This window comes from Penicillium lagena, assembly GCF_028827675.1.
Source record: "Penicillium lagena strain IBT 129212 chromosome Unknown utg000002l_segment0_segment0, whole genome shotgun sequence".
Classification (NCBI taxonomy): domain Eukaryota; kingdom Fungi; phylum Ascomycota; class Eurotiomycetes; order Eurotiales; family Aspergillaceae; genus Penicillium; species Penicillium lagena.
In genome coordinates, this window is record NW_026623223.1 from 5,141,485 (window position 1) to 5,168,307 (window position 26,823).

The 26,823-nt window shown below is 50.7% G+C and overlaps 12 protein-coding genes across 12 annotated transcripts; 6 read left to right on the top strand and 6 right to left on the bottom strand.

Annotated features, from left to right (window-relative positions):
* Positions 1-826: 826 nt before the first annotated feature.
* Positions 827-2,458, top strand: N7510_004919 (URC4/urg3 family protein; the record flags this gene model as incomplete). The annotated part of the gene is made up of 4 exons (XM_056976845.1): positions 827-1,165; positions 1,222-1,860; positions 1,881-2,306; positions 2,375-2,458. 4 exons carry the CDS (start codon positions 827-829, stop codon positions 2,456-2,458), a joined length of 1,488 nt encoding a protein of 495 aa, XP_056836801.1.
* Positions 2,459-3,063: 605 nt separating this feature from the next.
* Positions 3,064-4,126, top strand: N7510_004920 (Rag GTPase GTR1; the record flags this gene model as incomplete). The annotated part of the gene is made up of 2 exons (XM_056976846.1): positions 3,064-3,257; positions 3,307-4,126. The coding sequence occupies 2 exons, from the start codon at positions 3,064-3,066 to the stop codon at positions 4,124-4,126; spliced, it is 1,014 nt and encodes a 337-aa protein (XP_056836802.1).
* Positions 4,127-4,961: 835 nt separating this feature from the next.
* Positions 4,962-6,590, bottom strand: N7510_004921 (general substrate transporter; the record flags this gene model as incomplete). The annotated part of the gene is made up of 1 exon (XM_056976847.1): positions 4,962-6,590. One exon carries the CDS (start codon positions 6,588-6,590, stop codon positions 4,962-4,964), a length of 1,629 nt encoding a protein of 542 aa, XP_056836803.1.
* A 786-nt stretch (positions 6,591-7,376) lies between these two features.
* N7510_004922 (ADP-ribosylglycohydrolase family protein) lies at positions 7,377-9,500 on the top strand (the record flags this gene model as incomplete). The annotated part of the gene is made up of 1 exon (XM_056976848.1): positions 7,377-9,500. One exon carries the CDS (start codon positions 7,377-7,379, stop codon positions 9,498-9,500), a length of 2,124 nt encoding a protein of 707 aa, XP_056836804.1.
* A 1,685-nt stretch (positions 9,501-11,185) lies between these two features.
* On the bottom strand, positions 11,186-11,812 carry N7510_004923 (uncharacterized protein; the record flags this gene model as incomplete). Its single annotated transcript, XM_056976849.1, has 1 exon — positions 11,186-11,812. The coding sequence occupies one exon, from the start codon at positions 11,810-11,812 to the stop codon at positions 11,186-11,188; it is 627 nt and encodes a 208-aa protein (XP_056836805.1).
* An 874-nt stretch (positions 11,813-12,686) lies between these two features.
* Positions 12,687-12,935, bottom strand: N7510_004924 (uncharacterized protein; the record flags this gene model as incomplete). The annotated part of the gene is made up of 1 exon (XM_056976850.1): positions 12,687-12,935. The coding sequence occupies one exon, from the start codon at positions 12,933-12,935 to the stop codon at positions 12,687-12,689; it is 249 nt and encodes an 82-aa protein (XP_056836806.1).
* A 1,138-nt stretch (positions 12,936-14,073) lies between these two features.
* N7510_004925 (uncharacterized protein) lies at positions 14,074-15,762 on the top strand (the record flags this gene model as incomplete). The annotated part of the gene is made up of 1 exon (XM_056976851.1): positions 14,074-15,762. The coding sequence occupies one exon, from the start codon at positions 14,074-14,076 to the stop codon at positions 15,760-15,762; it is 1,689 nt and encodes a 562-aa protein (XP_056836807.1).
* Positions 15,763-16,348: 586 nt separating this feature from the next.
* Positions 16,349-18,026, bottom strand: N7510_004926 (AP-1 complex subunit mu; the record flags this gene model as incomplete). Its single annotated transcript, XM_056976852.1, has 6 exons — positions 16,349-16,429; positions 16,496-16,870; positions 16,926-17,415; positions 17,474-17,703; positions 17,768-17,896; positions 17,988-18,026. 6 exons carry the CDS (start codon positions 18,024-18,026, stop codon positions 16,349-16,351), a joined length of 1,344 nt encoding a protein of 447 aa, XP_056836808.1.
* A 691-nt stretch (positions 18,027-18,717) lies between these two features.
* N7510_004927 (mitochondrial 54S ribosomal protein mL57) lies at positions 18,718-19,600 on the bottom strand (the record flags this gene model as incomplete). The annotated part of the gene is made up of 3 exons (XM_056976853.1): positions 18,718-18,882; positions 18,946-19,178; positions 19,231-19,600. 3 exons carry the CDS (start codon positions 19,598-19,600, stop codon positions 18,718-18,720), a joined length of 768 nt encoding a protein of 255 aa, XP_056836809.1.
* Positions 19,601-21,835: 2,235 nt separating this feature from the next.
* N7510_004928 (uncharacterized protein) lies at positions 21,836-22,554 on the bottom strand (the record flags this gene model as incomplete). The annotated part of the gene is made up of 3 exons (XM_056976854.1): positions 21,836-22,271; positions 22,366-22,456; positions 22,515-22,554. The coding sequence occupies 3 exons, from the start codon at positions 22,552-22,554 to the stop codon at positions 21,836-21,838; spliced, it is 567 nt and encodes a 188-aa protein (XP_056836810.1).
* Positions 22,555-23,477: 923 nt separating this feature from the next.
* N7510_004929 (NAD(P)H-dependent flavin oxidoreductase) lies at positions 23,478-24,632 on the top strand (the record flags this gene model as incomplete). The annotated part of the gene is made up of 4 exons (XM_056976855.1): positions 23,478-23,520; positions 23,570-23,652; positions 23,708-24,436; positions 24,489-24,632. The coding sequence occupies 4 exons, from the start codon at positions 23,478-23,480 to the stop codon at positions 24,630-24,632; spliced, it is 999 nt and encodes a 332-aa protein (XP_056836811.1).
* An 878-nt stretch (positions 24,633-25,510) lies between these two features.
* N7510_004930 (uncharacterized protein) lies at positions 25,511-26,239 on the top strand (the record flags this gene model as incomplete). The annotated part of the gene is made up of 1 exon (XM_056976856.1): positions 25,511-26,239. The coding sequence occupies one exon, from the start codon at positions 25,511-25,513 to the stop codon at positions 26,237-26,239; it is 729 nt and encodes a 242-aa protein (XP_056836812.1).
* Positions 26,240-26,823: the final 584 nt, after the last annotated feature.

The window sequence follows — 26,823 nt, forward strand, 5'->3', positions numbered from 1 at the left end:
CTGATCAACTGCCCCTTCGGGTAGACACGAGCCGCGCGGTAACGAGTTAATAGACAGAGTGGGCCATAGAGTTGCAGAGTAAATTCCGATAGCCCAGCATTTGGCACGTTCACGGACAACCCCACGACAGGGTAGTTTCAGCTTAACCAGCGTCCGTGCTGACACTATGTAGTAGGTTGCAGGGATTGTGTCGGCTCCCTATCGATAGGCTATGCGCATCATTATTAATAAATTCAGACACTTGTCCCTTGCAGAGTCCCGGGCCTAGTGCTGACCGGGGAAATATGTGCAGGTGTCGACGAATACCAACTTCGGTTTTGCCCGGAGTACACCGGAGACCCTGGTCTACCGATGGAGACCAGATCGTTACCCACCGGATTCTAGATCCCGTGCACAGGGCAATTGGGAATGTCTGGTACGCCAGTCCGTGCTTGCACTACTCGGGAAAAGCCTCATCATCGCGCGATCTATAACGACCACGGAAGACCCAACCTTGCACAGCAGCTTGAGGGGAAATGATCTTCCGACTGGTCGATTATCCACTGGGGGTGGACAAGTGGCGCTTGGGTCTCCGTTCTAGGCAATCGGTAGGATCAGAACAAGTAATTGTAGTCGGGATCTGCCCCGCTATTGAGAAAATTCCCGTGGGAGGGGATCAGGGGTAGTGAGCTGATGAGGAGGGAGTGAAGAGGGATGGATCATTATTCTGGTCGACCAGCTACCCAATCGCCTTATCGCACCTCCTTCCATTATTTCCCCCTCCTTCATTCTTCTTCATTCATTCCCATCTTCCCTCCTATCCCCCTTCGCCTCTACCACTCCCACCATGGGTCTGTTCAAGCGCAAGGACTCGACCAGGTCGGCGCACAGCGAACGGGACGAGCGCGAATCCTTTGTCTCCGTCAACAGCGCCCGCACATCCAACACATCGCTGCGCTCGCCCGGCTACAAGGGCAGTGCTCTACCGGCCTCCATCCCCGAGATGCCCATTGCACGCCCGCCCGACCCGGCATTAGACCCCGCCGCGTATCTGCGCAGCATCCACGCCGTGCGCGAACGGACCACGGTCGTGTTCAACAAGGCCAAGAAGAATCAGCTGAACCATTTTGATGTCGATCTCTCCAAGTTCCAGGCGACGGCCTCGTACGTCGTGTCCATCATCAAAGTGAGTCCATCCATCAAACCCCCTCCGATGACAAAGCTAATCTGTTACCCGTGAAGAGAGACTACGCCCCAGAATACGAGTCGATCCCGCCGCACGGCCGCTGGCAGCACTTCGACATCGGTGGCCGCCCACGCATCCAGCAGCTGCTTCAGTCTTGGCCCTCCCGCATCGACGCGCAGGAGCGCACCCGTCGCTTGATCGATCTTTTTGTGGTCTCGGTCCTGCTGGATGCGGGCGCGGGAAACAGATGGTCCTACAAATCCAAAGAATCGGGCAAGATCTATTCGCGCAGTGAAGGTCTGGCCGTGGCGAGTCTCGAGATGTTCAAGACGGGCCTGTTCAGTAGCGATCCCACCGAGCCATGCCAGGTGGACGGAGCGGGGCTGAAGAAAGTGACGGTGGAGATATTGGCCAGGGGTATGCAGCACTCCGAATCAAATCCGCTGGCTGGGCTTGAGGGCCGTGCGGGGTTGTTGGTACGCTTAGCGGAGGCGCTGAACAACCAGGACTTTTTTGGGGTCGATGCCCGACCAGGAAACATGCTAGACTACCTTCTCAGCCACCCGTCGACCCTGGCTTCCTCCGTGCCCATTGTCCCAATCACCACGTTATGGACGGTGCTCATGGATGGGCTCTCTCCAATCTGGCCGCCCTCTCGAACCCAGGTTGACGGAATATCCATCGGAGACGCCTGGGTGTGTTCGGACATGCCCAGCTCCCCCCGGCGCAGCCGTGGGAAAGCATAGTCCCCTTCCACAAGCTGACCCAATGGCTTTGTTACTCCATCATGGTCCCCATGTCGAAATTAATGCATATCCACTTCGCCGGCGGAGATCTCCTGACTGGCCTGCCAGAGTATCGCAACGGCGGGCTTCTCATCGATATGGGTTTGATGACCCTCAAGCCTCGAGATCTGGAGCGTGGCATCGAATCCTACCACGAAAACGCCCGGATTAAAGGCCAGCCCAACATGGAAGTGGTTCCGCTATTTTCCACCGATGATGATGTGATCGTCGAGTGGCGCGCCGCTACTGTTGGGTTCTTGGACGAGCTCCTCGACGAGGTGAACTCCCAATTGGGGCTACGAGCTGCGGAGGACCAATTGACGCTGGCGCAGATGCTGGAAGCAGGCACATGGAAGGTGAGTCTCCCTCGCGGAGGAGAAGCGACAGAAAGAAAAAAGACTTGCTCACCCCGATTGGCTTATAGGGCGGCCGTGAAATCGCTGAGGTCTCCAGACCCAACACCAAAGAACCACCGATCATGATTCGATCCGATGGCACCGTTTTTTAATAATGTCCCACGAGTCTCACGCTAATCGATGTTCTCACTATGAGGGCATGCTTATGAACTGTTGATGACGACTTTCTTATTACCTATAACTGATGATTTGTTTTTGGTACATTTGGCTCTTCCGGGCTTCATTGCATGGTCGGCTGATATCGGCACTCACCTTTGATCTCTGTTGCGTTTTTAGCTATCACTACTGCATCCATATCTGCATGAGATGAAATCAATTGATGACGGGACGCCGGCAATCCAAGACACCTGCCTGTTTTCTGTGCAGCTTTCCACAATCCATGTAACTTGCACCACCGCACTAGTTAATGAGTGACTCCATCACCCGGCATCCAGAGTCCTGGCCCTCGTATACCTCGTCGGATCACGTGCCCGGGTCAACCTTGATCCGGCCCCTCCGCATCCATGCAGCACTCGGTCACCTGCCCCCTCATGCACCGTCTCGTTGCTCCAATTCCCAAGTCCAAGTCATGACTTAGCCGAACTACTGACACCGAGTAGTCGTCCCAGCGTGTCCGTCTAGCTGGCCCTGAGCTGCCTCTCCCTCACATCCCGAGTGCCCCCGCTCTTGCGGGGCATCCGCACCTAAGCTCGCCAACATGGATGCACGCAAGAAGAAGAGAAAGGTGCTGCTAATGGGCAAGAGCGGCTCCGGCAAGTCGTCCATGCGCTCAATCATCTTCAGCAATTACGTCGCAAAAGACGTGCGGCGACTAGGGGCTACCATTGACGTGGAACACAGCCATGTCAAGTTCATGGGCAACCTAACCCTCAACCTATGGGATTGTGGAGGGTGAGTTACCCTTGTCCCTGTCTCAACCCAATATTAATCGAGGCCACAGACAAGACGCATTCATGGAAACATACCTCGCCTCGCAAAGAGGCAATATATTCTCCGACGTCGCCGTGCTCATCTACGTCTTCGACATCGAATCCCGCGAGGTCGAGCGCGACCTCGACACCTACAGCGCAATCATCGACGCCCTCCGTGAATTCAGCCCCTACGCTTACGTCTTCTGTCTCGTCCACAAAATGGACCTCATCCAGGCTGAGCACCGCCAACGCATCTACGAAGAACGCTCGGCCCTCATCCGCTCCCGCTCCGCCCATTTCCACATCGACACTTTCGCGAGCAGTATCTGGGACCAATCGCTGTACAAAGCCTGGGCAGGCATCGTGCACAAACTCATTCCCAACCTGACGGTTATCGAGCGCTTTCTCTCGGCGTTCGCGAAGAAAATTGACGCCGAGGAGGTTATTCTCTTTGAAAGATCGACTTTCCTGACGGTTACCTCTGTTTCCTCGACGATAGGCGATCTCAACCCTATCTTCGATCGCCATGAACGGCTATCGAATATCATGAAGGCCTTTAAGCATTGCGCTGCGCGAAATACATTGACGACACCTGCTTCGGCCGGGTTTGTGGTTATGCATACCAAAACCCCGCAGTTTAATATCTTTCTGGGGAGGTTCACAGATAACACATATATTTTCATCGTCGTGCCGCCGGGCGAAGCGGCGTACAACTGCGCCGTGTTGAATACCATGCTCGCTCGTGAAGGCTTCGCGAAAGCAGCTGCCTCTGGACGTGGCGATGGGTTCCCATTACCGCCGCCTGAGACGCCGGATGATCATCCTGCGAATGGACCACTGTCCCCCTGAGCTTCACATACAGCTAGTCTGGTCTGGTCTGGCGTTCTATGATTGTGAGAAAGCAAGTTACTTGACTATGATGACGGGCGCTGAGCTGAATAAAATGATCCCGGCGTTGCGGTACGAAGATCAATGATTATCCCCTTCCTTGTTTCTCTTCTTCTCCTTCCTTTTCCCTCGGTTCTGTCTGATTGAATATTTGAGAATCGAGATACCCCCAAGCTTTTTTCATGGCATCTGTTATTTTCATCGGTCATATATGTCTCCCTCATTTCCATCCCATCCTCAGCTTTTTTTTTGTGGCATTGCTCTTTCTAGTGTGTATTCCAGTGGGTATTTGACTGGTCCAATTGAATCACTACTTGGAGGTACTTGCTATATGTAGGAACTGTGATGCTTCTTATGACACGTCAGCAGTTTGGCATTTTGAACGATGCTCAATTCTCTGACAAATTTGAGGCAAGTTTGCCTGCGCAGCTTCAGGAAGACTAAGAAGCACCACGTTGTCCCGTAGTCTTCTAGCCGAACGAAAAGACCGACAATGGTAATCTTTATAGCGAGTTGCGGCCCAAAAACGAGACTATTCCATACAAGCGACGTTTTGCATTTACGATTATAGGTTACAGATTGGTATGGGTAGTAAACAATATAGAAGAACCCCTGATATGCACATAGTAAGTGGTCCTGATTTACACTCAGTGGTTTTAGGACCTACGCCCTGGCTGTTCAGACGATTCTCACAGGTCAGAAATACGTTGAAGTAATGCCCTCCAAATAAATATCTCCCCAGACACCAAAGCTAGAATAGCCCAGATACCGTTTCTGTTTACTGGAATACAGAAATTCAAGCATGCTCGTGTTCCACCTTCTCCTGTCCAGATATCTCGCTTGCATCCCGAATCAGATCAATGTCCGCAGACTTGAATTTCCATGCCGGCGTACCCTTTTCGAAAAGAATATCAAGCTCTTCATAAGTTCGTCCTTTGGTCTCCGGAAGTCGGAATATGCACCAAATAATAGAAAGCGTGGCAATTCCCATCCACACAAAGGCCGTCTTTCCTTTCAAATTGGCCGCTGTGGGGTTGATGAGATACGGTTCTATCAATCCCGTAATCAGGTTCATGCAAATATAAGCATTTCGCGCCAGAGATAGTGTCTGAGAGCGAACTCTTGTGGCCGAGATCTCGGCTGCGAGAGCAAATGATTGCGGGCCCAGTGTGATCGAATATATGGCTAGCCAAACCAGAGTTAAGATTGCCTGAGTCCAAGTATCAGTGTTGCTCGTGGCTGCCGGATATGAAAGAGCGCCAATGATGAGCAGAGTGATGGTCATCAATGTCATGCCACCGATGATCATGGACCGTCGCCCAAACCATCGCATCAGTATCCATGAGCAGCAAGTTGCCACGAAGGCGACCGCAAAGCCGATAAAGTTGAGCTTATATGAGTCTGAAGAGCTGAGGCCTGCTTGGGTGAAAAAATAGGTGCTTCCATAAGCAAATTGTTCCCCTGACAGAGTTTGTGCCATCAAGACCATACACGCAATCTCTGTCCGGCGAAGATTTGTCCCTTGAAAACAGTCCGAATAAGTAGATTCTGTTTTTGTGGCTGCCTCCAGGTTGTTCGTGTGAACCATCATAGCTAACTTCGTTTCAATTTCTTCCGAACTCGTATCCTGCGAAGAGAGTCGGGTCAAGACGTCTTTGGCTTCTGCAATCCGATTCTTTCGGATGAGCCACCAGGGAGAATCTGGAGCCATGAAAGCCAGGACAAAGAGTGGAACTGGCCACATCCATTGAAGAGCCAAAGGGATGCGAAAAGCCCACTCCGTTGGATTGTTGATAAGACCTTGCAAAACACCAGCAGCTACAAGCTGGCCAATCACCCAGCAAATGTTAATAAAAGACGTCAAGACACCCCGAAGTGCCAGTGGACATATCTCAGAAGCATACGCGGAACCCAAGATCCCGAAGACCCCCCACGGAATGCTGCACAAGATCAGGCCGAGGAGCAAAACCGGGAGATTCGGTGCGAAGAATGGGATGAAGATGAAAGCACACAAGACAGATAAGCTGGCCATGATCACCTTGCGGTGACCAAACCTCTCCGTGACAAACCCATTGATGATAAGACCAATTACGCTGCCTGATGTGGGCGCGAGGCTCAACGCAACTTGCCAGCTTGTGGGAATGAGCCATTCGTCCAGGCCTGGATAGTACGTCCCATACTTCTTCTTGAACTGGGGGTATGCATAAAAGTTGGAGATCAAGATTGTGTCATAACCCTCCATGATGATAGTAAAAGACAGGGCGATAGCCCAAAAAGTTGCAGTGGGGAAACGTCGAACAGCCTGCCAGAAATTCAAACTGTGTTCATCTCGCGTTGCTATCTCGGCCGCCGCGTCCAGCGCCTGAGATTGCTTGACTCCATTGAGTTCAATTGCGTCCATCAACGAAGTTTCATTCGGTGCCATATCTGCTAGCTAGGTGTTGGCTCAATATACAGTCATAAAATGTGCAATATAAAAGATAAATAACGGTTATTTTGGATGGTGTCACTTGCAGGACTCGGGTCATATATATACCGGCGGCGTAGCCACGCAAGGGATAACATCTCGCGGCTTGATTTCATATGAGAGCATAGAACAGACTTCCGTAGTCTATCATCTACAAGTAGACCGTATGCGGGGAAGTATGTAAGTGCCCATCTAGCGTATGGACCACGATCCTTCCATATCCCCGGAATCCGTTGATTGTGCCTATGATTGCCTGGTTTGTATTAGAGTTACCTTTCCCCACGGGGTTGGAAGCTCGAAATGGCATAAGCTCCTAATATAAGTCCGGGGTCTCATACTCCGTGGACTATTTTGTCATGGGACCATGGCTGATTACCCCACGTTCGGGTTTATTTTCGGGGAAATCGACGGATACAAGCAACCGCGGGACCCACTTCGCGAACCGTTGGTCTTCCCAAGTGCCCAGACTGGTAGTTAGACGACTCGGGCTTATGTCTGACGACGGGTACTACGGCAACTGCGAACAACCGCTCGCGCGATATTCATTTATCATCGAAGCTCGTTTCGTTTAGGACAACGTAGCCTACGTACCCCCGCTTTATGCTAGTGATCATCGTTCTGGGCTTTATATTTGCTTGGACTCTGCTACGCTACCTCATTCTTTCTCTTGCTGGTGGAAAGCAATATTTTTTGAAAAATCAGGAAGCTCTGCAATCTCCTACGAAAAATTCAAACTTGCTTGTCATGCCGGCCCTGACTACAGATTACCTAGAAAGGGTTTATGCAGGCGTATTAGGCAAGCTGGTCGGCGTTTACCTAGGCCGACCTTTCGAAGGATGGCATTACAATCGCATCCTTAAGGAGCTTGGGCCGATCCGGTACTACGTGCACCAGAAACTGGACATGCCTTTGGTGGTGACAGATGATGATGTGTCCGGCACCTTCGTGTTTTTGCGGGCATTGGAAGAGCACGGAGTATCCCCCGATCTGTCCTCAGAGGCGATCGGGAAGACTTGGCTCAACAACGTTATCGAAAACCGCTCTGTATTCTGGTGGGGAGGCAATGGTATCTCGACCGAACACACTGCGTATCGCAATCTCAAACATGGAATTCCAGCCCCATTGAGTGGCGCCATCAAAACAAACGGTTCCGCCGTCGCAGAGCAGATAGGCGCCCAGATCTTTATCGACGGCTGGGCGTTAGTGGCACCAGGTAATCCGACGTTGGCTGCAAGACTTGCAGATGCTGCGGGTTCTGTGAGCCATGACGGTGAATCGGTTTACGCAGCCAAATTATGGGCCGCTATGGAAGCTGAGGCGTTTGTCTCTAAAGATGTAAATCATTTGTTGGAAGTAGGCCTCAGCTTTGTGCCTACTGATTCGCTCATTGCGCGGTTAATCAGCGATATTAAGACTTGGGTGAAGGTGGATGACGACTGGGAGAAAACCCGGCAGAGAATCGAGGATGTTTACGGCTACGACAAGTTCCCTGGCATGTGCCATGTTATCCCAAACCACGGATTGATGATTATGGCACTTTTATACGCCGGCGACAACTTCCACAAGGCCATGTATATCATCAATACCGCTGGCTGGGATACCGACTGCAATTCAGGAAACGTTGGGTGCCTCGTGGCTATTATGCATGGCCTAGCTGCCTTTGAGGGAGGACCTGACTGGCTTTGGCCGTTGGCGGATCGTGCGATCATCTCTAGCGCCGATGGAGGCTATTCGATAAATAATGCAGCTCGCATTGCATACGACGTGGCCAACCTGGGACGCAAACTTGCCGGCCAAGCACCGCTGTCTGCCCCAAAAGATGGCGCCCAGTTCCATTTCACTCTTCCCGGGAGTGTTCAGGGCTTTCAGGCGACTCGCAATGATTCTCTCCCAGATCTAGTCAAGGTCAAGCAAGCAGTCGATGACAAGAACCGCCCCGGACTTGCCGTTCACTTGAACGGAGTTACAAACGCTGTCGAGCCTGTTGAAATCCTTACCCAGACATTTTCCCCACCAGAGGTGGTCAAAATGAAGAATTATGATTTGATGGCATCGCCGTTGCTATATCCCGGACAACACCTGAAAGCTGTGGTGCGAGCCGAGGAAACCAATACTCTACCAGTCGAGTCTCGGCTGAGGCTTAAGGTCTATGGCTCGAATGACAACTTAGGTACCGTTGACGGACCTTTGGTGACGGTCAAGCCCGGCCAGGAGGTGATACTTGAGTGGAGGATCCCAGATATTCTAGACAGTCAACCCATCCAGCAAGTCGGACTAGCTCTTTCGGTTCCCGATGGGCGCCTGGACGGCCTGGTGTGGTTGGATAGCTTGAACTGGAGTGGAACACCGTGCCTGTCGCTAAGAAGACCATCAAACACGCCAGGGGAGTTCTGGAAACGAGCGTGGGTCAATGGTGCAAACAACTTCTTCACCCATCATCCTTCAGACCCATTTTACATTGCACAGGATCGCGGCGAGGGAATAATCCTCTACGGAACCCGAGATTGGACAGACTACCAAGTTATTTCCGGGCTTACGATTCGCCTTGGGGGACCTGCCGGTATTGTCTTTCGGGCGCGAGGACTCAATCGCTACTACGCCCTATTGTTGCTGGAAGGGAATTGCGTAGCATTGGTCAAGGCACGGGATGAAAAGAAAATCGAGCTTTCAAGAGCAGCATTTGATTGGAAGCTTGATACACAATATGAGGTTACTGTGGCTGTGGAAGGCAGTACCATCAAAACTTCTATTGGTGGCGGACCAAGCTTAGAAGCAACGGATGATGACTACCGTGCTGGTGGAATAGGTCTAATCGTCTCGGATGGTGCTGTCTCTGCAAACCAGTTTGATGTCGCGCCACTCAAATAGATTAAGGTTCAAAATATGAAAATGGCTGTTCTAGCTAGTCAAGAGCCCATGTATTTTTCGGTCTAATATTGTAGCATTTTTGACAGGTATGAGCCCGGACTCGCCATGATACTGTGGTAGGACATACCTGAAGCTATCCACACCATTCCCTAGAGGGTTTGGTTACCTCTTTACCATTAAGTTTGACGAGAGACCCCCATGAATTGGGGTTCTACTGAGCAACATCGACTACGATATATTTACTCGATTATATTATGGAATACAAAGTATCGGGAGTGTCGAATACAAACGCAAAGGACTTAAAATCTGGGAATTCTGTGATCTCAGATGACAATGAGACGTCTATGGATCACCATAAACAATCTACGGACGTCAAGGACCTGACGTTGACTATCCATAGTCAGAAGTAGGTAGGAGCACAGTTCTATCAAGTCTATCAAATGATGATGACCCAATACACCATAGAGAAGTCCAAATTCGACAATCAAACTAAACCCTTCTTCTAAAGCAGGAAGAAAATCAACCATACACTAGATGCTACGCGGCGTAATGGGTTGAAATGTATTGTTGCAATGTATTTAATGGGTGGTCAATTTAATCACCTTGATCGTTGCTTCCGGAGTAGAATGGAGACTAGAGATGTGGTTTAAAGGTAGTCAAATTATCCGATCTGCTTAGAGAATGGTCAAACTTACACCCCCCCCCCCTGAGCACTGCTCCACCTCCCAGATTGATCAGGGTGATTAAATTGATAATCCTTTAAGCACATCTCCACCGGCCACTTCATCTCTTCTAGTTCTGATCAAGAGATGAAATTTAACCACCCTTTAAGCATATTCAACTTGCCATTTCACCCTCTCAGCCCACCATTTTCAACACCAAAAACAAGCCAACTTCGACAGGTTGTAACTCAACAGCCATAGAAATTTATAAAAATCTGTTTGAAGATATAGAATTAGCTAATCCTATTTTCCTATTGTACAGTAGCGCCTTTTTTGGTTCAAAAATTCTGATGTGGCCATTGGTCGAAGTCGGATTTTCCTTAGTGGTAGCAGGAAGTTTTGTGGCCTGAGACACGTTTGTCTGCTAGATTTATTGTTATTAAATATTTTTACTAATATTAAACCAGAGAATGTGAGTATTCGTGATCTTCTCTAGAAGTTCCCGAAGCATTTGCTAAGGTTACCTATCTACTCTTGTTTAAAACGACGGTCCAATCTTGGCGGCTTGCCCACTCTTTCCAACTCGTCATCGGGCACTCGATACCAGTCTACCTTCTTATGTTAGAGTGAGCGATGCTGGGTTTAGTGGCACTTATTAACTTGCCTTGCGAATGTCTGCGGCTGTGAGAAGAGCTCTACCTCCATCGTATCCTGGGTCCGTGCTATAAGAGAACATGTACGCTACCTCGATGCCACAGTCTCGATCGGGAGTCATTTCGATCATTTCGTCGGGAGTGATTTGTCGATAAGACGCAAGCACACCAGTTATATCGCTCCAAGTCTTGATCCAATCCGCCCAACTACAAGTTGTCCCTTCAGCCATGTACTCTTTCCCGGGAGGCATTTGGTAGACAGCGAAGGTAAAGGTGCCCATATCCCCGACAGGGTCTAAGTGCGGCACAACTTTGTCTGGGGCTGTGGTGAACCTCATTTCAATACTCTCATCCGGGAGCTTGACGATCATCAGTCAAACTCTTCGATTGCAGGAGCATCACTTGCCTTGCCAAAATACAAGTCAGGTAAGATGTTGAAACTTGTATAGAAGTAGCCTGTTTGGATACAGGACATCTTGGCCGCAAGGTCGGGATACTTATCTCTAACGTAGAAGGGGAAGATATCCGCCTTAGAGTCGAAATGGTACAGTTCCATGAATTTTCCCTGGCTTGACTTGGCAGCATGGCTGAGCGTGGACACTAGGAAACCGTTGGAGTCGAGAGAATCACACGTCGTTGCGGCTGCGTCGACAATATTTTTGCCTTGCTGATATTCGACATCGTACGCGAACCGAGCAGGTGAGATACCCAACCCACTGGCCTTCTGACGGCAGTCCGGGCGAAAGAACGGCTCCCAGTAGTTTGTAACACTGAATATGACATTAGCATCCTTTAGAGCGGACTTGAGGCTCTCCAAATCGTCAAGGTTTGCTTCCATAACATCAATGCCATCTGTTGCAAGCTTCTGTGCTGCGGAGGACGATCTATCGCGGGTCAAGCCACGGACACGGAAACCTGCGTGACGAAACCGACGGGCGACAGACCCGCCTTGGTTTCCCGTGGCTCCTATGACACAGATGATCTTGTCCTCGGCCATGGTAGATGTCAGCTTCCGCAAGCAAAACACAGATAAGTTCGTAGAACTATTATCCCCGCAACTATTATCCCCGCTTCCCTCGCCAATCCTCAAATTTACCGAGGTATCTCTAACGTAATCCACCAGCGACCCGCAGTTTACCTCAGTGTCTTCAGACCATCCAGAAATGGACGAACATGTAATTTTCTTGCTGCAAAATCTCTCTAATATCTAGATCTGTTTATCAACAACGCTCTTTAATAGGTTTGTTCAACAGGAAGGAGAAAGTGACAATCATCTTGCCAACAGCACAGAGGATGATCGCAAATGTGGAGTTGACAGAGATCTGCGAAATGCGTTGGATTGAGCCTCTCGGGCGTATTCAGTCCGTTGGACTATAAACCGCAAAACCAGGTAAGGATCATCAGTAATTTAATACCCACGTCCTATCATGGTATCCTGACAAAAATCACGCTTCTCAAGGAAATTAACGATACTTGGATTATTACTATCCTAGCAGGCGTCTTTGGAATGGCGGGCGGAATTCTTACCGGAGATCTAGGGCGTTTCACTGAGGGAAGTGGGTTTCAAGGCGCCATAAAGCAGACGCAGCGGCGGGAATGGCGAGTGGACTTACCACTATCTCCAATGGCATGGAAAACGCGTTGATCACAACGGAAAGTGATTCGTATGTATACACAACCATACAGGCTCAGTTCAAGCGTTCTATTCGGTTAACATATTTGATAGTGTTGCCCAGGGGCTCCATGTCTTCGACAACGAAGTAAATGCATCTTACATCGCGGAAATTAATACGCTGTGGATGATTCAGAGCGTCTTCATCGCCAAGCTGTTCGGGGTATGGTATGGAGGCACGCCTATTTGTGATATTAAACTATATACCTCGGCAGTCGCCTGCATTGACGGCACAGCTTACTTCTTTATGATCGCCGGAGATGAGACACTCGAATACAGAGTACAAGCGCTTGCTACTGCCCGTAATAAAGAAAGTTAGACCCATTGGATGGATTGAGGCGAACGGTTGGCTTTCGCTGCTCTGGAGGAAGACGAGGTCCCCTTGTTGGAGTGGCCTGGCATGCTTGGAACCCCGTTTGGCTAGGTTCCGCGAGTTAAACCCCGTCATTTTGAGAACGGAACTCGGTGAAAAAGGATGAGAAAGTTGGTACTAAGGCGCTGGTTTTGATTCTAGAGGGGGTCTATAAGTTTTCCTACTAGGCAAGCACTCACGATGGGGGCGCTTTCAATTCGAATTCTATATATCATTGGGTCTGGGGCTAGTAGACAGGGCATTTGCGTCAAACTATTTCTGGTACTTAAATTAATTGGGCAGGAGGCCAAACAGTGGCGTCTGGTCGGAAATGCCACGACAACCGATGTCTAAGGCCACGATCGTACAAACACCTTTTCAATTGACACCCTGCCTGGTTCAAGTTTGCGGGGATCCAATGACTAGGGCCCACTTCAGTCAACGAATGACCGATATTTCCCCGTCTCCGCCTCCAAGTATCTCTCCTATTAGGGACGATCGCCTTTCAAGGGGTGGTGATTTGAACCAGCATTACCACAATTCAAACGGGGAAATTGCTCGCTTGGAGCAGATGGATATGGTGTGAGGTTACAGTCATGCCATTCGTCACAGGAACTTGACAAGAGGTAAGCAGTCCTTCTAGATGATCATTCATGCAACGAGTCTTTCGAATCTAGCCTTTGCTTGTTGACGGCATTATCTATATTACATGAAACCAGCTGAGCTTTCTCATACTCACCCATAGTTTAAAACATGGATGTGTTCGACTTGGCAAGTCAAACCGTCCCAGGACAATTATGTATAAGGTATCTGGTAAAAGAATAATTATCTTCCACTATTTACATTTCATTAACAGGCGGAGAAATGGGAAATAGAACGGGGAAACTAAAGCACTTTAAGCTCCGCGACGGGAAATTAACCTTACCTTAGCCTTCCTCACGCTGTTATCCCCGGCCGCGGAGGTACAACTGAGGAGGCCCACGGGCTTCTCAGTGACTACTATAAATCTACGATACCAGGCCCGTTCAATTGCTATGTTTTCCTTTTGGGAGATCGACAGAGCATCGCCATTTGACTTCTTCCCAACGTTTGCGCTTTACCAGTTGATATGAAGCTCTACCTGCCAAAAACTACCGCGACCATAGCGGTTTTGGCTGCAGCTGTAGCTCATGCTGCTCCTCAGCTCGCAGGTGCAACAGCCACCCAAGCTCGCCCATCATATACCTTCAGTGCGATGACTTCCGTGCGATATGCCACGCCAAACCCCCGGACATCCCCTGTGACGACCTACATGCCGTCTGCTTCAATGAGCGCCATCCTGCCCCCAAAACTTGTGACAACCACCTGGAAGAAGGGAGTGGACGCCTCCGACTGGGACAACCCATACGGCCAAGCTGAGTGGAATCGGCGATGGGCACCATTTATGCCCAACATCTCCATTTCGACATTCAGCATCTCGACTACTGTGACACCGACGCCAATCCCATCGGCATCTTTGATTTTGCCTCCGGACAGCGGGTTCCTATACGGTGCACTCGAGCCCAACATGACTTTCCCTTCGCACTTCATCTTCGGAGTCTCTGATTCGGCTGGCCAGATCGAGGGCGCTCTTCAGGATGAAGGCCGCACCCCGAGCGTCCTGGACTATCTCAATTTCGCACCTGGCTCGGAGTCCAACTACGTCGCCGACTGGAACTATTATCTCTATAAGCAGGACATCGCCCGCATCGCAGCCATGGGCGTTCCATATTATTATCTTACAATCTCCTGGTCACGGATTCTGCCCTTTGGAGCTAAAGGCACACCTGTTAACAAGGAAGGTATCGATCACTACAACGATGTGATCAATACTTGTCTTGAGTACGGTGTCAAGCCGATCGTCGCTATGGTCCATGCTGATGAGCCATATGAATTTGTCATGGGTGGAGGTGACGTGCCGGACGCATACTTTTCCCTCAACTCTGGCACTGCAAACACCACGTTTGTGGACTCGTTCGTGAACTACGCGCGGATTCTTATGGGGCATTATGGCGACCGGGTGCCTATCTGGATCACAATCAACGAGCCCTTCTACGAATCAGGCAATCTCGACGGCGCTTATAACATGCTCGAGGCCAACGCACAGGTCTACCATATGTACAAGGATATGGGGGGCAAGGGCATGGTGTCGTACAAAAATGCCGACAACTTTGGAGTGCCGCTGAACCCAAATAATCAATCCGATGTCGCTGCTGCCAACCGTTTCCAAGAGTATTTACTTGGCATCTATTCGAATCCTATATTCCTAGGCGAGGACCTGCCAGAGAGTGTCACATCTACGCTCACGAATCAGTCCAAGAAGCTCACTAAAGAGCAGTTGGCTAGGTACAAAGGCACCGCGGATTTCTATGCCATTGATCCATACTCCACCACTTTTGTCACACAGCCACCGGGGGGCATCGATGCCTGCGCCAAAGATCCCTCGAACCCGCTGTGGCCAATGTGCGTCGTCCCGACCTTGATAGACGACAATAACTGGGAAATCGGCTTCTACTCCGCATCCAACGTCTACTACACGCCAACCTACTTCCGCTCTTTCATGAATTGGATCTGGGACACCTACAAACCCAGCGGCATCATGGTGTCCGAGTTTGGATACCCGGCGTGGGACGAGGCAGAGGCTCCGCTGGCCAACCAGAGACAAGATCTGACCCGCTCGCTTTATTACATCTCATACCTGACAGAAGTTTTAAACTGCATTCACAAGGACGGCATCAACATCATTGGTGCCCTGGCGTGGTCTGCTCTGGATGACTGGGAGTTCAGCACGTATGAGCAACATTTTGGGCTTCAGACTGTGAACCGCACCACGATGGAACGGACGTACAAGAGGTCGTTCTTCGACTTTGTTGGTTTCTTCCAAGCACATGGGGCGTCTACATGATGGATATTGGAATGAGGGATGCCTCTAGGTAACTGGCGCAGATATCTGACTCTGGGCCGATGGCAAATGTGTTGCTCCTTTGAATTCTGTTGACCGATGTTACGTCTCATCAGTTCTAGACGGAGGCGGGTCGTGAGGAAGATAGGATATAGAAAATGACCAGGTTGAGGTCGTTGATACCATAACACCTACATGTTTCTCTATGCCTTTCCTTTCTTACGGGAAAGAACACCACCTTAGTATCGATCTTACGGCCAGCGTCAATTTCTTGCCAGCGGATTATCGATCGAACGGTGGAAACCCCTAGCGGTGCGTCTCAGCCACAATAGACCAGTAACAAAACAACAGTTCATCATTCCATCTAACTATGCTTTTGGTGTCTCTCAAACCGCATCCAGCATAAATAGAAGAGACAAGGGTAGGTAACTAAGCATAAGCGCATTTGGTTATCTATCGGACCGGCCGGTCTCAATCATGGGAGAAGAATCAAAGACAGGAACAGAACGAGATTATGGCGGGCTGTACAAATTGATAACGGATCGATCATCTAGTAACGCAAGAGAAAACACCTTCCGTCTTCCTCATTTTATTGCACGTCCGGCATGCGGACGGCAATGTCGCCCGATTGTGTGATGTAGCGGACCCAGGGGAGGGAGGGGTATTGCAACTGGAGTTTTCGTCAGCATTTCAGTCTCTTCTGGCAAGCACTATCAAGGCTAATTGGATTAGTTACCTTGGGCTCTGTGATCTTCAAGTACCGCACTTGGATACCACTCGTGGTGAAATAGGGGATCTCGAATTTGACGTTGATAGGTCGCTTCGATTTGCCCATCTGCCCGGCACCGCCCATGCTGCCGCCGAAGCCACCGGTCATGCCGCCGCCGCGCTCGTCATCGCCCTTGACGGACGGCAGACCCAGCTCCGCTCGCATCAGGAACTCCTTGCCGCCGCCAAATTGCTTGATCTTCCAGATGATGGCTGACTTCTCGGGAGCGTAATGCACCGTGCCGATGTTGGTACGGAAACGGGGGGAGTCTGCGTCTTCGGGGACAGGAACAAGGATCTCAACGTTGTTGGCTGTGCTGCGGCGCTTGAATTGGGCCTTGGCCTAGAAGGGAATATGTGTTACCAGTGTGGAGGAACGTGATGTTGAATGCACTTACCTTGAGCATGTACTCAATCCGTGACCCTGAGTGGGACTCAACCACGCACTCCACCCAGATCAATGGCTTCACTTGCGTGTTCAGCCGGTAGCTCATAAGCTCAAACTCACCATCCGGTGGAATAAAGCTGATCGTTCTGTCGTTCTCAAACCGTGACAGCCGCACGCACTGATGGAACTTGACGTCCTCCATCTCCACCGATTTGCCCCGTGTAGCACGGCCCGTCGTTTCGAACATGGCCTTGTCGTTTAGACCGAGTCGCAGCTCGGGCATTCCACTCAGATAGCACTTCATCTTGACCGCGCCCAGGATCTCGGACCGCAGGACGTTTCCGTTTGACGACACCAGGAGATTCAGAGACTCGACCACGTCCAAGAAGACTTCGTTCTTGCGGTAGCGAATTCCTTCGCTACGCCATGAGACGGCATTTGTGACTGCGATGGGTGGCCGGGCTTGAACTTCCAGCTTGTGTGATTCTTGGGTGATGTACCTAGCAGCACTCGTCAGCAACCAAATTGGCAGCCAGTGGGCTCCATGAGGGCTCCTACTCTTGCAAAATCTTGCTCTCCGTTGTCTGCGGATACCCAAAATCCATCATCTCATCCAGCAATTCGTAGATGACGACAAAGTTATCGCGGATACTCTCCTCCTCCAACACCTTGAAGTATTCCGTGAATACCTCGACCAGCTTGTGGAGGAAGAGTAGGATCTCGGCGGCATTTGTGTTTCGTTTCGTCAATGCGAGAATATAGAGGTTGCTGTGGCGGATATAAAGGTACTACCGTCCAGACACACATTCATCAGCCACGCAATAGGAGGGGCATGTTATTCGTGGCACGTACGTTGATTCCTTCGTGGGAGAAGCAGGGCGGCACGGCAGAGCTTTCTTCTTCGGCGTCGTTCAGGAGGGTCGGGAACATCTCGACTGCGGACATGGGAATGTCCCCGCGATAGTTGCGGGCCAGAAGGGTCTACCCCGGGGTCAGCACGGCCTGATCACAAAAGGGCGAGCGGGCATCAATTCAATGATTGTCTCCGCTATGCCCCAAAGGAGAAACACACCTTGCCCTTCAGGTCGAGGAAGAAGAGAGCGGACGCCATGGCGGAGGGGAGGGCGGGTCAAGAGGACAGCAGTGTGTTGAAAGGGCGAGGAGGGGTTAGGTGAAGTCTGGGATGGGGGAGAGACAACCAAGCCACATTCTGCGCCTACGGCAGCATGCGAAAGTGTCGAGAGAACAAACAATGGGAGATCGTGGACGTAGGAAGGAGAGTCGGTCGAGACAGGCAAGAGCGCAGCTTAGTTTGGTCTGCTTGGGCGATTGAGCCGGGTCGGACTAATGGGGTTTAGCGTGGGCCTGGTCGACCGCCCAAAACCAAAATCTCTTTTTCGGTTTTCCTCTTTCTCTTCTTCTTCTTCTTCCAACGCTCTCCACAGACAGTGCAAGGCAGTACAAAGTCCTAACCGGATTTTTCTGCGGTTCCTTTTGGCATTCTGTCAGAGGACCGTCAGTGTTTCAATTACTAGACTTGCGATACCGAGTTGCGAAGACGAATCCTTTGGAAGGGTTCCATAAGAACTGGCCGAGTATTGTACCTACTGTTACTTGGGCGGTGTCAGAGGAACCGGACATACAGAATCAAAGTTATATAGTGATTGATCTAAAAGTACATGTACAGCAGAGAGGAACTAGTAGTGTCCTGGCAGTCCCAGACGAACGTGGAGAAAACAAAAAATAACGCCCTGACAATGCTCCGGGGATCCTCGTACCCCAAGTCCCTCCCATTTCTTTTTTTAAGACACCGACTTGATGCCTAGGGGAGCGAGAATCCGCTCCTTGGCTACCTTGCTGGCGACTTGTCCACCCTGCTCCAACGAGAGCGCCCCGATCACGGCGTACAGAGTGTGTGCCAACACCAAATCGAAGCCGGAGGTCTTCAAGCCATTGGGTCCTTCGGGCTGTGTCGGACTGGTCAGTACGAGAGATCGTAATAGAAACAGGATACGAAAAGGCCAACGAACATCTTTCGGATTCCATCGGATCACCTTCTCCAGATCGTAGCTTCGCGCCACGTCTGCTAGCTTTTTCCGATCCGTGAGGAAGCTCTTCTTCTCGAGGGAAATATTGTGCAGTCCGTCCAATGCCGGGTGGGAGAATATCGTGCGACCAAATTTGTCGGTCAGGGGTCTCTCGGGGGTCGTCTCGGGGTTTTGGACGAGAGCCAGCGAGGCCTGCAATTGCACGATCCGTTTTCCTACTCAGGGTCAGATCCCGTCCGTCTCTACCATTATATCATCACTTCGTACCTAGAAAGGCCAGTCGATCATTGAATCCTCTGCGTCCTTGATCGAAACTCTTATGGGTCACTGTGAGCCACTTCAGCTCCTCCGAGAGCATCTTGTCACCACCATTCCCCAGCATCCGGATATAGAACAGGTCGAGAAGAGCCGGGTCGGAGTTGACAGGCCAGTGCACGCGGTTGGCCTTCATTCGGAGGGAGAAAGGCGCCTTTGCGCGCGGCGGAGTGTAGGACCATCGGGGCTTGTCGGATTCACTGGTCGGCGCGCCGTCCGTGGACGTGGATAGGGGGCGAGAGAGTGTGGGCACGACGGGCCGGACAGTGCGCGCGGCGATGCAGGCGGACCTGGCCGCGCGAGCAGACACAGTCGAAGCCATGGAGGGTGTGGTTCTGACAAGTTGTGGTTGAAGCCGAGTCGAAAGGGAAGAATTTCGGGTTGGTGGAACTAACCTGTTTGGGAATAGCGCCACCACTCGCGGAAGTATACCTGGCACAACATTATTCAACAACGCCTGGAGACTCGTCTTCACCGCTGGTGGGTTTGAACAATAATGTCTGGCGATCAATTCCCTTTCCCCATGAATGCTTCCAAATGGAATCAATTCCAGCAATATCCTTCTATGGATGGCACAGGACGGATGGCACCATACAGAGGATACATGTGTGCCCAGTGACAGCTGCCAGGTAACATCAGTCCAGCAGCCTGACTGGCCCAGAGAAGACACAAGGCGCTGAACAACGATTTCTAAGCGCATCCGCCCCCCAGACAACAGGCTAGCCGCTGCAGAAGCCTGTAAGACAGTCTGGAAGCAGCAGGGAGGTTCTAGGCTGACACGGCGAATGTTCGGCGGTCTTCTCTGACCGCTGGATACGAAAGCAGGCTGCATGTTTGGTGATGCGGCCGGATATTGGCAGTATAGGTACTTCGACACTATCCTCCCTGGGTCATTTGTCTTGTGTCACGGAAACAAGTCGTGGTCCACGTGCAGGTGATGTTTGTCGTCTAGGTACTCTATTGGTCCAGGCCAGAGTTGAGACTACACGGTCTATGGGTCTTAGATCAGTCAACAGATTGATTATGCCTCCTCGATACTGTCTGTCGCTATCCTCAAGGCCTTTTACCGAGACGTCGATCATTGGAAATACAGCGACAAATCATCAAACCAAAAATTGACACTATCCAGAAATAATGCCAATGGATGTGTCCAAGCGATTTGCCGTTCAGCTGCTAGCCGCTCCGCCAGCTCCGGACAGTCTATTACCAGCCATTTTTCATGAATCTCGGCGTTGCTGCAAGAAGCCGGCAGAAGCGACGGCTCAGACCGCCGGTGTCACTCTGCAGCTTCCGCCGGAAGGGACGGTCCGGGGAAAGGATCTTCGGGGACCGTGTATGAATGGGCCACTGCATGAGAGAGAGCTGTATTTTTCACCCTCTTTTTGGTTTAGTTTTTGTTGTGCTTTTCCACGGATGGTCGTCATTTCACATGGTCGAGCCAGCCGAGTGTGACCACTGCCCCCAGCCAACGGCTTTCACTAGTGTATAGGATCAGGATTCTCCCGTCGGGCCCTTGCAGCAGCTGCTTCTGCCAGATCTTCTGTTATTGCTTTTGTGTGGCGAGATGGACAGAGAAAAATCGGGAAGCGCCAGATCCAAACGGCTTCCACAAGATGGCGGTGTACGACGTGGTCAGGGCAGACCATTTCTCTGCGGTGCAGGAAGGACTATTAAATCGAGGTTATCCGCCCTGTCAAGTCGTTTTGCTCAAGCGTCTTCTTTTCATCCTGTTCTTCAACAAGACTTCACTCTTTTTGACAATTTTAGGGCTTTGCACGCTCCAGATATATACACTCGTTTCTCCGTATTTGAAAACATCTAAAAATGGCCAGCATCTACAGCTCGATGGCTTCCCTACCAATCATCCATTCATCTACGACAGGGCCCTCTCCGATCTACGTCGGGATGTTTACCAGTGACCACTCCGTGCAAGATCCTCCTTCTCCCCGACCATTTCCTCCGAACCCACCGCCAAGTCCTGCTTAGGCACTTTGAATCGAATTTACTTTTCTTTGGCGTTGAGGAGCTTCAGATTAAATAGGTGAGTTCTGCATTTATGTCCTAGCAGACCACTCCTTAATTCGACGTAGATCATGTTTTGGAGCATCGGAGTCCCTCTCTGCATACTGAGGACAACAAGTTTGGCTATACTGTGTGTTGCAAACTAATGTGATATATTATCGCCTTTTGCTGTACTGGGATCATTGCTTGAGGAAATGCGGAAATTCGAATTTGCACTGGGACCATGAGAGAGGGCGAATGAATCGAGGTGAAGAAGTTTGGTTTTTCTATCTGGGGTGGTATTGCAGAGTGGAAGAAGTCATGGTGTTGTTCTAAATAGTGAAGCAAGTGCAGTTTTCGATTTTTGGTAATAATCAAGCTGAAGGTCCTGGACTATACTCCCTAGAACCGTTCAGACACCTGAAGGAGAAAACACAAGGAAAAAAAGAATGTGCACCTTGCGATCTTACACCAGTTCGAATTTCATGTATATCAAGATAGGAAAAGAAAAAGTTTAATAACACAAATGAAACTCAGGACACGAGGCAGGACGCAATCAGATGAGAGCCAGCGCAAGGGCACTAGAAACAGCCAGGCCCACGACAGTCCAGCCAGTCTTGATGATGCTCGGGTTGGAAAGGGCACGGCCAGTATCCCAGAGCAAGTGCCGCACGCCGTTCATGCAGTGGTAGGTGAAAGGCAGAGCCATGACGGTCTTCAGCAGAATCTTGGCGGCCACGGGAAGCGCACCGAAAGCGGCGGCAATCGAGGCCGACTCCAGGTGCCAGCCAAACAGCGGCGAAGCGAGGTATGCGGTCGCCCACAAATACAGGGGGCCGGAGAGGGCGATGCCCGTGATACGGTGCAACGAACTGCCGATCCAAGTGATCTGGGGCTTGTAGATGGACAGATGCGGGGAGACGGGACGGTTCAGGCGCTGCTTGGCCAGGATCTGGGTCGGGTCTTCGGTATTAGTGGAAGAGGTGGCGTGTCTGTTTCGCGTGGGTCAGTCACCGCAATGACGAAGAACTTGATGGCGGGAGAAATTGGGAGAGACGAATTGCCATTGATATGAGAGATACGAACCTCATCTGGACATTCTTGCCAATGGCGACCGCGGCGGGTGAAGCGGCGCCCATCATGGACCACCGCATGGCGTAGGGCTGCTGGACGGCAACTGGGGCAATGGTCAGGTCAGAGGGATCACAGTGGAACGGAATAGAGATGACACATACGCCGTCGCAGCGACTGCTGGGCAACCTTCTGGGAGAACATGGCTGAGGCAGGGACACAGCAAGGTGAGGCTCAGGACAAGAGAGTCTCGCGAACGATCGGAATCAACGGTAACCTCGGGAGTGAGTGGTCATGTGATGCCCACCAATCACAGCATCGGCATTTGTCGACCGGCGGAAGATCCTTCTTCCAGTCAGGTGATGCGACCCGGTCGCTTGTTCCTTTTTCTTCCGTGGGACTTTTCCCTTCTTTCCCTTCTCCACGAGCCTCTGCACACGTCGTCGACCAACCCCCTCCGGGCTGGGATGATGTCGATGTGTTCTGCAGTCCCTCACTGGTTTCGGCATTCTGTCGCGACCGCAGAGGGATCGACGAGGTTTGGAGAAGGAGCATCCCGTCGTTAATCGCCCGTTCTTCCCTGTCGATGGGATGGAAGGGTTTCATATCAGGGCAACATATATCATATTATTCCTCTACTGTCTCTAGATACTGTCCAATTTATTCTATATGCGGATACTCGTACCTCTGGTTCTGGTCCGGCACGGGACAAAGTCAAAGTAGTCACATGCCGCCCTCAGCCCTTCCAAAAGACAGAATCATCTTCTGTACATATTTGTAGGAAGCAGCCAACACTGGTCTTGCATCTTCGGCATAACGACGGTGTTCGCTGGGGTCAATAGTGTTCTCGGTCCTCCCAAGAACATATCGTAATCGGTGAATACATAATCACCACTGTGCCGGTCCAGGGACCTCGGCAACTCGCCCTGCCCCCACAGCCTCTGTCCGCGGCTACGCCTGGGGGAGCTCGGTGCTTTTTAATCACGTCGTCTCACCTTTTTATTCCTTCTTCTTGCATTAAACGAACTTTTCGGCGCTCTTTGAATTGCATCTCGTTCGCGCCGACCCCATATACGCCCAATACGCCCGATAACAAATTCATCCGGTAGCGACTGCTGTCTTTCAAGATGCCCTTTAACACGGCTTTAACGCGCCAACTCGGCATCCGGGGTATGGACGATGTGGCCATTGATAAGAAAAGTACTGACAGCCTCTACAGTGCCCGTTGTGCAGGGAGGTATGCAATGGGTCGGATATGCCGAGCTGGCCTCGGCCGTTAGCAACGCCGGTGGTCTCGGTATAGTACGTTTTTGCCCTCTGGAAACCACGATAAACACACCTCTAATGTGCTATCCAGCTCACTGCTCTCACCCAACCAACCCCCGAAGATCTGCGCAAAGAGATCCGGAGATGTCGGACCATGACCAAGTACCCTTTCGGCGTCAACCTGACCCTCCTGCCGGCCATGGTGCCTCCAGATTACGGGGCATACGCGCAAGTCATCATAGATGAGGGGATCAAGATCGTCGAGACAGCCGGCAATAACCCAGGCCCCGTCATCGAGCAGCTCAAGAAAGCCAACACAATCATCCTGCACAAGTGCACGACCATCCGGCACGCCAAGTCGGCCGTCAAGCTGGGCGTGGACTTCCTGTCGATTGATGGTTTTGAGTGTGCCGGCCACGTCGGTGAGCACGACATCACCAACTTTATTCTGTTGAGCCGCGCCCGCCAAGATCTGGGTGTTCCCTTCATCGCCTCGGGTGGATTCGCCGATGGCCAGGGTCTCGCGGCTGCCTTGGCTCTCGGGGCCGAGGGTATCAACATGGGCACTCGCTTCATGAGCACGATCGAGGCTCCCATTCACCACAAGGTCAAGGAGGCCATCGTGAACGCCCAGGAGACCGATACCGCCTTGGTGCTCCGCCGGTGGAAGAACACCTCGCGGCTCTTCGCCAACAAGGTGACTCAAGACGCATTGAAGGTCGAGCGCGAGAGCACGACTGGCGATTTCAGCGAGATTGGCCCCTATGTCAGTGGCAAGCGGGGTCGCCAGGTCTTCATTAACGGTGACGTTGACTACGGTGTAAGTTTTTCTTGCTCGTCTCTAGAGACAAATCTGACATTATCTATTATAGGTGTGGACTGCTGGTCAGGTCATTGGTCTGATCCATGACATCCCAACCTGCGCTGTGCTGCTCGACCGTATCGAGAAGGAGGCCCTGGAGGCCATGAACCGGACTCAGTCTTTGTACAGCCCGGCTCCTGCTAGCAAGCTCTGAGCGTGCAGCATTCCCGTTTTGAAAGATTCGATAGAGCTCGTTGGAATTTACATTGCAAGAGCACCGTTTCTATATTCATGATTTACCTCATATAAGACAATATAGTATCTGTGATCATTTCCAGAGTAACCTACTAATACCCGCTTAAACCGTAGCAAGGCTCGCTTCATCGCCAAGATGCTTGAGTCTCCCACTGGGCATGTTGGCAGGGGATAAGGCCAATTAACATTCTCCAGCAGAACTAACATTCTTAGGCTTTAATGGACTGTCTTGCGAGAAATTCCCTCAAAATATCCACGTAATACCCGTGGCATTCTTCCTACATTCAAAAAGGCGGCCCAACCACACTGAATAATCTTGTCCGTAGTTTGATCAAGCGAAAGGCAGTTGCATCATGTGTCTAACAGCCCCAGCCACCTGTGTTGTAAGGTCAAAAAGGGATCCACAGTCAATCATGCAAGCTCTGTCGATCATTCTAGAGAATGCTTGGCTTGTGCCCTACATACGTGTAGATCAAATCTGTTTTTGTCCAGACATCCCGTATGTACACACTCGGAGTTTCATCTCAGGTTGCAAGACCTGTAGCGCAGTGCAGAGCTAGTTGTTGGCAGGATGACACGATTCGTAAAACATATGCGAATCTTGAAGCTATGAGAGCTTCTCCGAAATGCCAGTTGTTTCACTGCAGCTATAATCCAGTGAACCCGATAGTTATAATCTAGATAGCGCATGTTTGTACGACTGCTCCCCAACACACGGGCCCATTCTAGATGTCTCATGAAATCAATCTTCTTCCTACATTTTTTTGGCACAATCAACTCCTCTCATGTCATATTTTTGATATTCTCAGCAACGCTTCATCTAGACGGTTCTTCAGAATGCGCTTTATTTCCTCGATAGTGCGCCGCCTCCGAAGCAACCGATTCTCTAGGAGACTATCACGTTCAAAACCATGCGAGGAAGACTCCAACGACCTGATCAATCAAACCTCGGAAACAGTCTCCTTCGCACAAGGAGACACAGATAGTATCGACTCCGCCTCTAGCACAATTGTACGGCATTCGATCGACGAACCAGCTCAGTCCACAGAAACAAAGACGGATGAGAACAAGCTACAGAGCATGGGAAGCATCAGTATCCAGACCTTATTTGATGAGAGACTGTCCTCGAATTTCGGGAGTGATAAAGTCGTGCAGGCGCTTTCGATGCCAGAATACCCTGTTATTAGGCTAGATGCCACACCAGAGCCGCCTGACCATCCAACGAAATCCCTACAGGAGCCGATGGAGCCACTTCAAGAGGAGGGGTCTGGTCGAAAAGCAAGAGCTGCATCTGAACTATCGTTGGAACAGAAAAGGCAAAAGGCATCTACGCTGAGAAAAGGACCGAAGTCACACCAGAGAAGATCCATGGCTTCTGCGATTAAGACAGCTTTGCACTCTTCATCGTCGCCGAGTAAATTAGGTTCTTATACTATTGCGGAGGGGGAGAGTTGGGTGGATGATGAAAATCCTGACAAGAGGCAGCGTGAGGAGCGGCAAGTGGGAAGGAGGTGGTCGGGTTTTGGGGTTTGGGAAGCTGAGGCTGTTGGGAGACTATGGTGGTAATCGATGATGACTTGACAATGGTTTTATGGCTGATGATTGAGCGTCTACTGCATGAGTTTGAGTGACATTGTTTGGGATCTACATAGATGAGATGCTGTTTCATGGACTGGGAGAGATTATAGATAGATTGTCAGACTGAATTGTTTATAAATTACCACCCTTTGCGAAAAGGATATACCATATAGCGTAGAGCTATGTTGAAAGATTGAATATACAATGTGGATGCCGACAAGCACAGGCTGTATCTATAAGGCTGTATGTAACACTGGGCTATCTGATTACTTCCGAATGCGAATATTAACCATGGGTGTCGATTGCCAAGGCAGATAATATAATCATTCTACTGCCTTCTTCATAGATATGGAGCCTGCGACATGTAACTCAGTTAATAATGCGGTAACTGGAATTATCCTCAAATGACGAGTGGAGTGGTTTAGATACATTGAACACAGCATGAATTTGAAGAGCTTCACTCGAACTAAGCCCTAATTTTGCGAGGGTTGGTTAACTATCTCAATCTAGCTTACATAAAACCCTTGCAACACTCATGAATGTGGTTATAGTTCGCGGAGATGGGGTCGAGA